The sequence below is a fragment of the Aspergillus heteromorphus genome (assembly GCF_003184545.1).
Source record: "Aspergillus heteromorphus CBS 117.55 chromosome Unknown BO70scaffold_6, whole genome shotgun sequence".
In the NCBI taxonomy this organism is placed as follows: domain Eukaryota; kingdom Fungi; phylum Ascomycota; class Eurotiomycetes; order Eurotiales; family Aspergillaceae; genus Aspergillus; species Aspergillus heteromorphus.
Window position 1 is genome coordinate 872,570 of NW_020290411.1, and position 12,657 is coordinate 885,226.

The 12,657-nt window shown below is 52.7% G+C and overlaps 5 protein-coding genes across 5 annotated transcripts; 3 read left to right on the forward strand and 2 right to left on the reverse strand.

Annotated features, from left to right (window-relative positions):
• Positions 1-114: 114 nt before the first annotated feature.
• On the forward strand, positions 115-1,853 carry rvb1 (RuvB family ATP-dependent DNA helicase pontin; the record flags this gene model as incomplete). The annotated part of the gene is made up of 3 exons (XM_025540173.1): positions 115-478; positions 534-1,081; positions 1,146-1,853. The coding sequence occupies 3 exons, from the start codon at positions 115-117 to the stop codon at positions 1,608-1,610; spliced, it is 1,377 nt and encodes a 458-aa protein (XP_025401539.1). The 3' UTR covers positions 1,611-1,853.
• Positions 1,823-3,993, reverse strand: BO70DRAFT_199296 (uncharacterized protein). Its single transcript, XM_025538576.1, has 3 exons — positions 3,456-3,993; positions 2,668-3,404; positions 1,823-2,604 (listed from the first exon to the last, which is right to left on the reverse strand). Exons 1-3 carry the CDS (start codon positions 3,667-3,669, stop codon positions 1,963-1,965), a joined length of 1,593 nt encoding a protein of 530 aa, XP_025401540.1. The 5' UTR covers positions 3,670-3,993; the 3' UTR covers positions 1,823-1,962.
• A 693-nt stretch (positions 3,994-4,686) lies between these two features.
• Positions 4,687-6,123, forward strand: BO70DRAFT_199312 (v-SNARE protein VTI1). The gene is made up of 3 exons (XM_025538577.1): positions 4,687-5,006; positions 5,077-5,962; positions 6,077-6,123. The coding sequence occupies exons 1-2, from the start codon at positions 4,827-4,829 to the stop codon at positions 5,824-5,826; spliced, it is 930 nt and encodes a 309-aa protein (XP_025401541.1). The 5' UTR covers positions 4,687-4,826; the 3' UTR covers positions 5,827-5,962; positions 6,077-6,123.
• Positions 6,108-7,046, reverse strand: BO70DRAFT_378248 (uncharacterized protein; the record flags this gene model as incomplete). The annotated part of the gene is made up of 1 exon (XM_025545254.1): positions 6,108-7,046. The coding sequence occupies exon 1, from the start codon at positions 6,996-6,998 to the stop codon at positions 6,108-6,110; it is 891 nt and encodes a 296-aa protein (XP_025401542.1). The 5' UTR covers positions 6,999-7,046.
• Positions 7,047-8,613: 1,567 nt separating this feature from the next.
• On the forward strand, positions 8,614-11,667 carry BO70DRAFT_369638 (uncharacterized protein; the record flags this gene model as incomplete). The annotated part of the gene is made up of 5 exons (XM_025544691.1): positions 8,614-9,047; positions 9,107-9,269; positions 9,327-9,889; positions 9,942-10,329; positions 11,611-11,667. The coding sequence occupies 5 exons, from the start codon at positions 8,614-8,616 to the stop codon at positions 11,665-11,667; spliced, it is 1,605 nt and encodes a 534-aa protein (XP_025401543.1).
• Positions 11,668-12,657: the final 990 nt, after the last annotated feature.

Sequence of the window (12,657 nt, forward strand, 5' to 3'; positions counted from 1 at the left end):
CGTGGTTCTGTCGGCTCTTCATAACTCGCTCATCTATTCATTTTCATTCCGCATACTCCCCGCATCAACTATCGCGTTCCTGTGGCTTCCCAGTGAGGTCGCAATCCCTTCACCATGGTCCAGATCAGCGAAGTGAAGGGCAACTCGCGCGAGAACAGAACAGCGGCGCACACGCATATCAAGGGTCTGGGACTACGGCCTGATGGTACGGCAGAGAACAATGCGGATGGATTCGTTGGACAGGGACTCGCCCGCGAGGCATGCGGTGTCGTGGTTGATCTGATCAAGGCCAAGAAGATGGCCGGTCGGGCTGTTCTTCTGGCCGGTGGACCGGGAACTGGAAAGACGGCTCTTGCCCTTGCTGTGTCGCAGGAGCTGGGAACCAAGGTCCCATTCTGCCCGATTGTCGGCAGTGAGATCTACTCCGCTGAGGTCAAGAAAACAGAGGCGCTGATGGAGAACTTCCGGAGGGCGATTGGTAAGCGACATCTCCATTTTAACCGTCGATTTCCCTATGGCTAACAGATGGATAGGTCTCCGTGTCCGCGAAACCAAGGAAGTCTACGAAGGTGAAGTGACGGAGCTTACCCCCGAAGAAACGGAGAACCCTCTCGGAGGATACGGACGTACGATCAGCCATTTGATTATCGGACTCAAGTCCGCCAAGGGCACCAAGAAGCTGCGCCTGGACCCCAGCATCTACGAAGCCATCCAGAAGGAGCGGGTTACCGTCGGAGACGTCATCTACATCGAAGCTAACACCGGAGCCTGCAAGCGTGTGGGACGGTCCGACGCCTACGCGACCGAGTTCGATCTCGAAGCCGAAGAATACGTTCCCGTACCGAAGGGAGAGGTCCACAAGAAGAAGGAAATCGTTCAAGATGTGACGCTACACGATCTGGATATGGCCAACGCCAGGCCGCAGGGTGGACAGGATGTGATGAGCATGATGGGACAACTCATGAAGCCCAAGAAGACTGAGATTACCGAGAAGCTGCGTCAGGAGATCAACAAGGTTGTCAACCGGTACATTGACCAGGGTGTTGCTGAGCTTGTTCCTGGTGTTCTCTTCATCGACGAGGTATGTCTAGACACCACACCTCCTTACTTTCTTGATTCGACATTTTCTGACACTCCGCCGATAGGTCCATATGCTTGATATCGAATGCTTCACATATCTCAACCGGGCCCTCGAATCCTCCATCTCTCCCATCGTCATCCTCGCATCCAACCGCGGCCACACCGTCATCCGCGGCACGGACGACATCGCTGCCGCCCACGGGATCCCTCCCGACCTTCTCGCCCGCCTCCTCATCATCCCCACCCACGCCTACTCCCCCGACGAGATCAAGACCATCATCCGCCTGCGCGCCAAGACGGAAGGCCTCAACATCACCGACCCCGCCCTGGACAAGGTCTCCGAGCACGGCAGCAAGGTCAGCCTGCGGTATGCCCTGCAACTCCTGACCCCCGCCAGTATCCTGGCCCGGGTCAACGGACGCCCAGGCGGTATCGAGGAGGCCGATGTTGTAGAGTGCGAAGATCTGTTCCTCGATGCGCGGAGAAGCGCCGCCATTGTCAACCAGGATAGCGATAAGTTCCTCAAATAAAGCGCGTCATGTTCACTTCGCTGCTTGGAGTTAGTGTGAGCTTTTAGAGACGGACGGATATTTGGGATTGTGCTTTCATCGGAATTGACAAAAGGTCGACGGGAAGAGAGAGAGAAGAAAGACATACAAGCAAGCAAACAATATGTATACCACGTCTAATGTGACTGTCTGTATGTTCTGCATGGTGAATTGGGAAGAGCGACTGCCTTTCTATGAACGAGCTATTTTTACGTTAATGCCAACTAAGTATTTGAAAGTTCGCTTGTTATATATAGTATCTTGGCCATCGAGAGGCTTCTTGATATAGGATGTCTGTTGAAAGCTGCATCCGTTAAATCTAGATGTAGTCTCTTTAACGAGTCTCGGTTGCTCCGGACGCAGTCTCTGTTTTTTCTTCTTCTTCTATACGACGAGAGTTTCTCCTTGAAGCTGGATTTCGCAGAGCTCTCAGCCCAACCAGAACGAGCTCGAAGATGAGAAGATAAACGCTGATCAGACGGAGGATGGTCCGAACCAGATTATCCTTCAAGCCGATTCGCGGAGGCAAGGAACTTGCTGCGTCTAGGGGATCTTGATGGTACTGCACTTCGAACGGGACCTTCGCACCTAAGTGGTCTATGGCGAGCCTCAGGCCAGCGGTCACGGCATCTTCGAGGTGTCCACGACCCGTCCAGCAGAATGCATAGCTGAGACCCCGTTTGTTCTGGATTGAAGGCAGACGGCTTTGCGCGACCAGCGTGTTGGCACTGGGCTCTGGATCGGCGAATTCCCATACACCCTGCACGTGGCTGGGGTGGGGCGGGGTGAACGGGTTCAGGGTGATGTATACCGGACCGAAGAGGTATTCTGGGATGCTTTCGAGGGAGTTTGCGATATAGCTGAGACTGGAGATGTGAGCTGTCGGGTCCTTGATCGATTGTGAGAACCGGTGGTGGTCATCGGAAGCTAGTATGTAGTTGCACGAAGGCCCTGGGGTATCGATCTCGGGCATGAGCTAGTTGAGATTGTAAGAAGAGCTGTCTCGCCAGTTTGGCAAAGTTCTAGGGCTGATACTCACGAGAGGGTCCGAATGTAGAACAGAGATGTTCCGGGTCGATCCCAGGCCCTGGATGATATCCTTTTCTTGCAAACTTGCGTGCGATCCAAGGATTTTGATAGTCTCGGGGCCGTTCACAGCGAAGATGATGTGGTTGAAGAACATCTCTTGGCCGTCAGATGTCAGGACACCATATTGATTCTTCCCATGGCGTATCACCTCCACAACTCGAGACTTGAGGTGTACCTTTGAGGCAGGAAAATGCTGACTCATGGTATGGACGAGCTGGCTTGTGCCTGGTTTAATGCAACGCCAATCGGGCGGCACTTGACGAGGTTTAAGCAGCTGGTGATCACACAGACACTGGACAAGGGCTCTGACAGGGAGTTGAGGGAGAAACTTCCCTGCATTTGTGCTCCATAGCATGGAAAGCATTGGAGCAAGGTATTTGTTCCGGAAGTTATTCGAATATCCCTCCCCTGAGAGATAGTCATGTGCAGACAGGGACTGCAGAACATTCTTGGTTTTACAGGCGCCGAGTTTGGTACTCAGCACATCCACTGCGAGGTATCTTAGCCAAATAATATCTGACAGTATTCGATAGGTCTCCAGGCTGCATAGAGCCCATGGGCGGAGTAAAATGCTCTTCAGCACGCTGCCGCACCACTGAAAATTGCAGGTCCCCTCCGTGGCTCCAAAGCAGAGTTGCGCCTGAGAGGTGGTGATCCCAAGGTAGCGTAGCAATGAAACCAGATTGGCTGAGCAAATCATTAGCCCTGAAAGCTACATGCTGGGAGAATGGGACTGACGAGAAGCCTCAGCATTGAATGTGGGCGACTCTGTGTTCACGTCGACTTGGTTGCCATTGTGCTCAAACGGCAGAGTCTTGACACGCCCACCGAGATCGGCTGAGGCTTCGAACAGATGGACATCGTGGACGGAGTTCTGCAGGGCCCAGAACGAGGTGATTCCCGTGCAACCTCCCCCTATGACAGCGACACGTTCGGACTGAAAGAGCGGCATGGACACAATGGCTGCAAACAGTCAAGCCTGCCATTGACCAGGTTACCCCAGAGAAGCTCAAAGAATTGGGGGCGGATTCCGCTGTCGAGCCTGAGATTCCCACGGTCAGGGGTAGGGGCAAGGAAGGTCTTGTGGAGTGATCGATAACAATATTGCTGATTGCTCCTTTTCCCATCCAAAGATGCTAGGATGAGGCACACTGGAGGTACGAAAGTGACAGGAAGGTCTCACAGAAAGGAGTAGACAGCCGTGGCGGCAGACTTATCGAAGTATCCACGCTCGGATCTCAGCCTGCTACGCTACTACTCCCTCTTATCCTCATGTGGCGGTTCTGTGTGATCACATCAGATGACGGGGGATCGACTGAGTGAGTCAGCGGTATGCCTTGTTCAGTAGACCTAGTAGTTAGTTTCCTCTTGAAGTTCAAGCCGGGAGACTGAGAAGTGTGGCCGTGAGCACAAGATGTGACATGTCACTGGAGGAGTGATGACTGGTGAGGGGGTTCCTGGATAAGTGTCGGATGGAGAGTGAGGAGTAAGCCCCACCTTCGATGGAGGGAGTTGAGTTAATTTGGAGTCTGGGACTGGTTGGACTGGGACAATGTCTCCCTCCCCATATTAAATCATTTCGGCTCTCCGGCTCCCAGGCATGGTTGAGCTCAACAATGAAGAAAGCCCCGTACTTGGTAGTAGATACCTTTCATCTTATACACCGAAGATGGCTGGACCGTTGAGGCCGACGACGTCAGCCGGAAACATCTGCCTCGGTCGCCGATCACGTGCGGGCGCCCGGTTCCTGTGCAGCCGGCCAGGCAGTACTACTAGTCAGTCCAGCAACGCACTCACTCCATCCTCTGCACCTCATCGTCAACATTAGTACTGCCTTTCGGACTCGCGGTCAACCACCAGCGCTTTTATTCGTCAATTCTCGATCGCTGCATTTCGTGATAGACAGCGTGGCTCAGTCCGTTTGTTGTCCCAATCCCTTATCCTGAGTTGCAGCAGGGGCGCCAGCCACCACGAAGGTAGATAAGGTCGCTCCTCCTCTCTCCACTTCCTCGGATCCGCAACGCAACCCCCTATCCACTATTGAACTCGATTTCGATCTGCCGTGAAACATAACCCAGCACCCGATTTCTCGACCGCCACAACCCCAGAATGTCGAACCCGCTAGACACCGACGCCGGCTCGGAGCTGTTCAGCAGCTACGAGACCGAGCTGAAGCTGGTGCAAGCCGACCTGAATCAGAAGCTGGACCAGATCGCGGAGTCGAGCGGTGAACAACGGAAGTCGGCGATCAGACAAGCTGAGCGAGCTCTGGATGAGGCCACGGAATTGGTATGTTGGCTGGCTCGCATGTTGTTCCGGGAAGCGCCCCGCGCCGTCTCTAACACCTCTCGCTATATAGTTGGATCAAATGCGCATGGAGAAACAGAACATCCCGTCCTCCGCACGGTCGAAGGTCAACACCCGGGTTCGCAACTACGCGACGGATGTCGACGAGGCCAAGCGCAAGCTGCGATCGCTCTCGGACGACCGGAAAGCGCTCTTTGGCGATCGCTACACAGATGATCCGCAGGACGAGCATCTGGAACAAAGACAACAGCTCCTGTCTGGGACGGAGCGCTTGGAGCGCAGCTCTGCCCGGCTCCAGGAGAGTCAGCGCATCGCTCTCGAGACGGAGGACATCGGTCGCAACACCTTGGCCGACTTGAATCAGCAGCGGGAGACCATCACCAATGCTCGAGGTCGGCTGCTCGAGAGCGAAGGATATGTGGATACCAGCATCAAAACTTTGAGGGGCATGGCCCGTAGGTACTGTCCCCTTACACCTTCGCACACCGGCTTTGCTATATCGTCGCAGCCTTTGATCCAACCACCGGTTCTAACCACTCTGCAGGATGGCTACGAATCGGATAATCACGATCGCGATCATCACCGTCCTGGTCCTCTTGATCTTCGCTGTGATTTACAGCAAATTCCATTGAGCGTTGGTTGTGACTGGGCGTTATTTACAGGTTGCCTTTCTCTTTTCTTTCTTCTAACGACACTACCTGTCTGCTGTCGCAGACACATCACGGAACGTTGTATGATAGCATCCATCAGCTCTAATCAGGCCATATGTCATAGTACCGGTTACATTGCAAACAATCCATAAATGAGCCAAATGAGACAATCCAGCCCGGACAACCAGTAAATCCAAAAGGGGGGGTATAATACTCGCCGCGTAGACAGACTCGCCAAACCAAACCAACCATCCAACCTATCCACAAACAAACAAGCCAATCAACCAAATAAACCGTCAATTCATGATCCTCATCGCCCCAAAGGCAATATTAACCACCACTCCAACAAACACGGCCAACCCCTTCCTCCAACTCCAAACCCCCTCCTCCCGCCTCAACCACATCGCACACCCCACCGGCCAAAAGAACCCCATCACCGCTCCCCAAAGCATATCATCCATCGCGCCACGCGACCCAGCCCCAAACCCCCCATCATCATCCGTAAACGACACCCCCCGTCCCCGGCCTCCCCACCCCCCGCCGCCATCGCCGCCGCCGACGACCCCTCATCCATCCACCGATCCTCTAGCTCCCGCAACTCCGCCCCCGTCGGCATCGTATCCGGTGTCCGTGACACCGACTGCACAGCCAGAAACTGCGATCGAAGGCCCGCCACCTCCGCCGCCGTGAACCCCGCCGATAATAGCCGATCAAAGCCCCGGGGCGCGGGCGTCGTAGTGCTAGACTGGCCTTCCTGTTGCTGTTGCTGCTGGGTATTCTGCTGCGCACCATCCTTCCTGTGTCCCCCATCCGACAGCGAAGACCGCCGTCGCTGCCGCTGTTCCCGCTGCTGCTCGTGGAGTGTGGACGCGATCGCAGCTTCAGCGGCGAGATCAGCTTCCGAGAGAACAATATCCCCGATGGAACAGTGGATGTACAGACGGGGTTTGTTGTTGTTGTTGTTGCGGACCGGCGCTTTCCCCTTACCCTTGTCTTTGCTGTCTGATTCTCCATCATTGGCTTCGGGTCGGGGGCTTCGGGTGGGCGTTGGCGGCAGTTTTAGGGACACGGAGAGCGGGGTTTTGTCTTCGAGGCCACGGCCGGCGTGGATGAGACGGAGACGGTGCGAGGAGAGGTTGGGGGGTAGGCGCGTGCGGATGAGTTGTTTGAGCCCCGCCGAGGTGGTGGTTTCGGGGGAGAAGATGTCGAGGGGTAGGTCGGTGATCGAGGCGGAGAAACGGATCGTTACGCAGAGGGGTTCGGCGGGGGGGTGGGCGTCTAGGGTTAGGGGGGTTGTTGGTTTGGCGGATGAGGGGGTCGACATGTTTCTTTGGGTTTGGTGGTGTCGAGGAAGGGTGAGAGGGTGAGGGTGTGTTGGTGGTGTGGTGTGGTGTGGTGTGGTGTGAGATGGGAGATGTGAGATGGAAGTACGTCACGGGTGAGTGGAAGTTGGGGTAAACTACGGAGTACTCCGTACTAAGAGTGTAGAAGTAGAACATCCCGAGTCCCGATAAGCCCGGGGCGGAGACGGACCCACGTGATGTCAGCAATATCAACTTGCTGCAAGGGAGGATTGTCGGGGAATTATTGATGGGTTTTGTTAATATGGGATCATCGCTTAAAAGGAGAAGAATCAGTGCGAAGACTTGTGCCCACTCATTGGTGTAATCAAGCACAGTGTTACCTTGATATATTTGATAGGAGCCGATCAGCTATAGATCGGGATCGGGACCTCCGTGGAACCCGATCAGCTCGCTGACCAGCAGGGATCAGGTCCTGATACGGGTTCTATTGTGGCCAAAATTGGCTTCGGTCGATTGAAGGCAATGCGCTTACTGTAAAGCTTGGGTATGAGAAGCAGATCTGATGTCCCTGTCCTCCGAGGGCTGTTCCAGATCCCGAGAGTTGTACCCTGTGACATATGAGGACAGCAGGCATATAAGCTCTTCATACTGCCACATAGGACTTTCGAGATTACTAGCTGCAAAACTCTAAGTGTCTAACTGCTTCTGATCAAACCACTTAACCTATCGCGAAACCATGGCCCCTGTCGCAGTCATGCTTTCTACAGCGCCGACGACTGACATTATCTCAGGGAACCGCTGTGGTGATGCAAGGAAGATACCTCGAGCATCAGGCATTGAAGGCGCTCGGAGGCTGCGAACGCATTAGCATGGTGACTTGCCTCCGGCCTAGGTCTCCCTTCGATGCTGAATGAAGTTATTGAGCTGTGGAATTAAAGATCAACCGCTCTTATCGAGTATGGTGTAGCAGTGGTTTCCCATAGTTCTTCCCCCAGGCCAGCAGTTGAATGACAATAATGAGTCGCATGTTTCTCAGTCGCGTACCAAAGAGCATTCGTGGCTATGCTACAAGACACCCAGCAACAGTACACATAGCGCAATCGAATTGGGATTGCGCGACATGGATATGTGCATCCAATCAGATGTATTCCACGCTTATTCCCGGTCCTGAGCTGATATCGACAGATTTATGGTCATCTGGATTACAGGGGGTACTCCGTGCTTTGGGGGCGGTTCTGGGTCGAGAACTTGATGTGTTGATCTGGGCCACTGGTTTCGAATCCAACTGCTTCAGCCGGATAAAGATAAGTAGCCCTAGTGGATTTCTATTGACAGAGATCGTCCCTTCCCATTGACGCGGTCCATGCGGGGAAGTTCGTTACAAATGGTGCTAGGTGTTAGCCCTTGGCTTCGCTCTTTCCCTTCTTCTCAAGTTTAAGTTCCGAAGGAAGGCCCGTGGTAGCATGCATTCTCTTGCACCTCCATGCAAGGAGAGACATAGACCCAATATTTTATACAAACACATCATCCATGCGTGGATGCACCCGTCGCGGCCATCAAGGAAGCCATTGATCCATTACCAACACTATACATCATCGCTTGAGAAAGCTGGATGCAACCGAGAAAGCTGTTTCGATGTCAGAGCCCCAGAGCAACAGCGAAACAATCGCGACAGCTGAAAGCCTGCAACGCCATCTTACTTCGCGCCAGATACAATTTATTGCCATCGGAGGGACGATAGGAACGGCGCTTTTTGTTTCCATCGGGTATGCCCTGATGCAGGGGGCGGCGAGCCTGCTTTTAGCATTCACCATCCAAGCATGTATGATGGCCCTGGTAAATAACTCGCTCGCCGAGATGACCATCTTCATGCCAGTTAGCGCAGCATTTGTCCAGCATGCCAGCACCTGGGTCGACGGTGCCTGGGGTTTCATGTGCGGCTGGAATTTTGTCATATATGAGGGACTCTCAATTCCGTTTGAGATCACGGCCCTGGACATGGTCTTAACCTTCTGGCGCATTGACATTCCATCGGCTGCTGTCATTTCAGCTTGCATCGTTTTCTATGCGTATGATATCCCCACTCATGAGTTGTTATAAATTCTGAAGGCTAAAATATGCTGGTCAGGCTCACGAACGTGTTTGCAGTTAAGTACTTTGGCGAGGCTGAGTTCTGGCTAGCGGGAGGGAAGCTCCTGCTCATTATCATTCTCTTCCTCTTCACCGCTATTACCATGGTGGGAGGTAATCCACAACATGATGCATATGGGTTTCGAAACTGGTCCAAACCGGTATGATATCACGCATGTCCATGACTAGACGGACTCGATTGACTCATACTTTTGCAGAGGCCCTTTGTCGAGTATATCTCCACGGGTAACCTGGGTCGTTTTCAGGGCTTCCTGGCCGCGTTATGGCAGGCCACGTTCACCATTGTTGGTCCCGAATATCTGGCTTGCGTGGCTGGAGAAACACAACGACCCCGGACGGCTTTGAAGACTGCTTTCAAGTCCGTCTATTTGAGGTTTGGCATTTTCTTCATCGGAGGTGCCCTCTGCACCGGTATTATCCTTCCTGCAAATGACCCAACCCTCTTGCGAGTGCTGGCTGCTGGTGATACGAGCACTGGTGCAGCATCACCCTATGTAATGGCCATGACCAACATGAAGATTGAGGTATTGCCGCATCTAATCAATGCGCTCCTTCTGACCAGCATGTTCTCGGCGGGCAATGCCTACGTCTACACCGCGTCTCGGAGCTTGCACGGGCTTGCTATGAAGGGGCAAGCACCCAAGCTCTTCCGGAAGTGCACCGGAGACGGAGTGCCGATTTACTGTGTGGCGGTGTCGCTAGGAATTGCATGTTTGTCGTACTTGAAATTGGGTAGTGGGTCCGTGCAGGTTCTGAATTGGCAAGTCTTGCCTAGCTGAGTGGCCGACATTATAGGTAGCTGACCATTCTAGGCTCACGGGCTTGATCATTGGCGGAACTTTCGTGACGTACATCGCAATGTGTGTCAACTATCTTTTCTTTCATCGGGCCTTGAAAGCGCAGGGGTTTCAACGTGCTAAGCTCCCATACCGTGGATATTTCCAACCCTATGGAACCTGGATTGCTCTGATTTGGCTCGTGGTAGTGGAGATCTTCTATGGCTATGCGGTATTCTTGCGTGGACACTGGGATGCCGGAACGTTCTTCTGCGATTACACAATGGCATTTCTCGCCATCTTCACCTTCACTGGGTGGAAGATCTCCAAGCGAACACGGTCTGTTCATCCGCAGGAGGCGGATTTGGTATGGATCCGTCCTGCCGTTGATGCTCAGCAGGCCGCCATGGGGAAGGAAGAAGATGTCGGGATCCGCACACAGCTGAAGCGGGCATTTCGAACGACGTGGAGAAAGGAGAAATCTTCAGAAAATCCAGCGGTTTAACATGGCCCACGGTCAGCAAGATGCCCAGGGGCGACATTCCGGGCGATTCTCCCGAGGACGACAAGCGTACGGAGTGGAAGCCATAAAAGGTCAGGCGGGGCTTCCGAGGACAGGCCCGTGCACGTGCACGCCAGTCCCCTTTGGGAGCAGCTATCTCGACTTGTGTTTCCTCCATCTTCCTGTACCCCGTGGCTGGCTCCGTATTCAATGGTGTCAATCCTAATTATTTGCAATGGGTCAATCAGCTTGGTTACTGTTCTCAGAAATTAAGCTACTCTGCTTACTACAATTCAGGCTGTTCAACTCATCCCCGTCCTCTTATCTGGTGATAAATCGCGTTGTAGTCAAGAGAAAGACATGAGCCTGTGTCAGCAAGCAGCTTTGGCAGGGATTAAGCAGTCTGAACATCAGGAAATTTTTCAGCTGAGGCGCAACGACTACCGGCATTATTGGCAAGCCCGCGTTTGATAAGCCCAGGCCAATGACCGGTCTTGTGATTATCATGGCATGGATCATCCCCTCTCCACGTCCTCGCGTGCCTCCGTCAATCTTCAATCTTGTCTCTTGGCCAAATATCAGTGGTCTGAGGATGGCTCCTACTAGGAGCCCTGATGATCCAACGGTTTCTATACCAAAGTAACAACCAATGGGGCTGTCTCCTGTCACGTAACGATGCAAGTTGATCCTCGGAGGCTGGAAAAGTCCGCAAACGCGTAAGACAACGGCTCGTTTGTCTGGACTCTCAAGTCTGCGTATTCTGACGCCACTGGTGCAGATGTATTGCCTGTCGCCAGAGCAAAATCAAATGCTCTTGAGACGAACCTTGTGTTAATTGCCAAAGACGTACGATATCATGTCGCTTTGCTGAAGAAAGCCGTAAGATCTTGATGTCGGAAAGCTACACTTGCTGGAGACTGATAGCTATATATTGTGTGTGTTTATACTCTATGACAGATGTTTCCGTGACCTGCAAGTCCAGGCAAAAGAGCAACATGAAGGAACAAGGAAACGGCCCCACGACGTTGCCTTTGAGGAGACCAGAAGGAAGTACTTCTGGTATCAGCAATCATTGTGATCAGGTGCGAATCTAACCTGTCAGGTGTCGCCAGCTTTGAGCCACGATCTCCGGGTGTTAACTGGTCCAGTCCTTTTACTCTTCTCTCAATGACAATGAGGAATACTCACAACAATCAATCTCAGTTGGGTGTGCTTAGACACCGCTTTTCTTCTTATCTATGCGCTTCCTGGCCCTTGTAGTTTGGTTATCCCCAACATCAACATGGTCATCTACTGCTCGTCTCACCCTCATGATGACCCAGAGACTCCATCCGGATTCGGCGTATGATGTCCCATACTTCCTGGATGACGACATCTACCCCCTCCAGTACATTTCTGGCAATTTAGGTTCTAACTCTGGCTGCTTTGTATCTATGTTCAATTGATCGACGGGAGTCGGGACACCTTTTTGTAACTCGACCTATCTTTGGACTCTCAGAACGGAAGAGGTGAATGATGTCCAGAATCTAATCCGCTCTAGGCCAGTCAAGCCATTCATGTTGCGCAGTTAGAGGGTTTGCACACTGAGCTTCCCGAGGAAGAGTTGGGGTCTGCTATATTGGATAGATGCCGCAACCTTTGGTGGTCCTTGTATATCATGGACCGTCACCTTTCTTCATCACTAACAATCCCAATGATTATACAGGACAACGACATTACAACCCTCGTTGACTCGCCAAGTCACTCATGCCAAAAAAAAACGCAATGCTGAGTCTGAGTAATTGATATCTTGGATGACCAGGACGGGCTCTCTAATATAGGGCTGTCATCTTATGATATTGCCGCCATTGTGGATCAATTCGATTACAGTAATAGCCCATCGTTCTGGATGGCTCAGAGCAGTGAAGATTAGGATCATAGTCTTTGCATCGTACCTTGCCTACATACATCGAATCTAGGGCTGAGACATGTATCGTCCTATTTCCTCCAGATGAGTTAGTATAGCCATCAAGCTCTCCGTGTGACAGTCCCATCCATATGATATCTCATATTTAGCTACAAAGTAAAGCCAATATTCCTGTTGGAAGACCAAGCAATCTCACCACTATCCGAACCTGCGCAAAACTGCTACCGATGCTCTCTGCCAACAGGCAACATGCACGGCCCTAGAAGTAAGTAGCAGCAACTAACAAAGTCCCCCGTTCCTCCCGTCAACATGCTGCTTTATCCGGGACCAGAATGCCTGTCTCG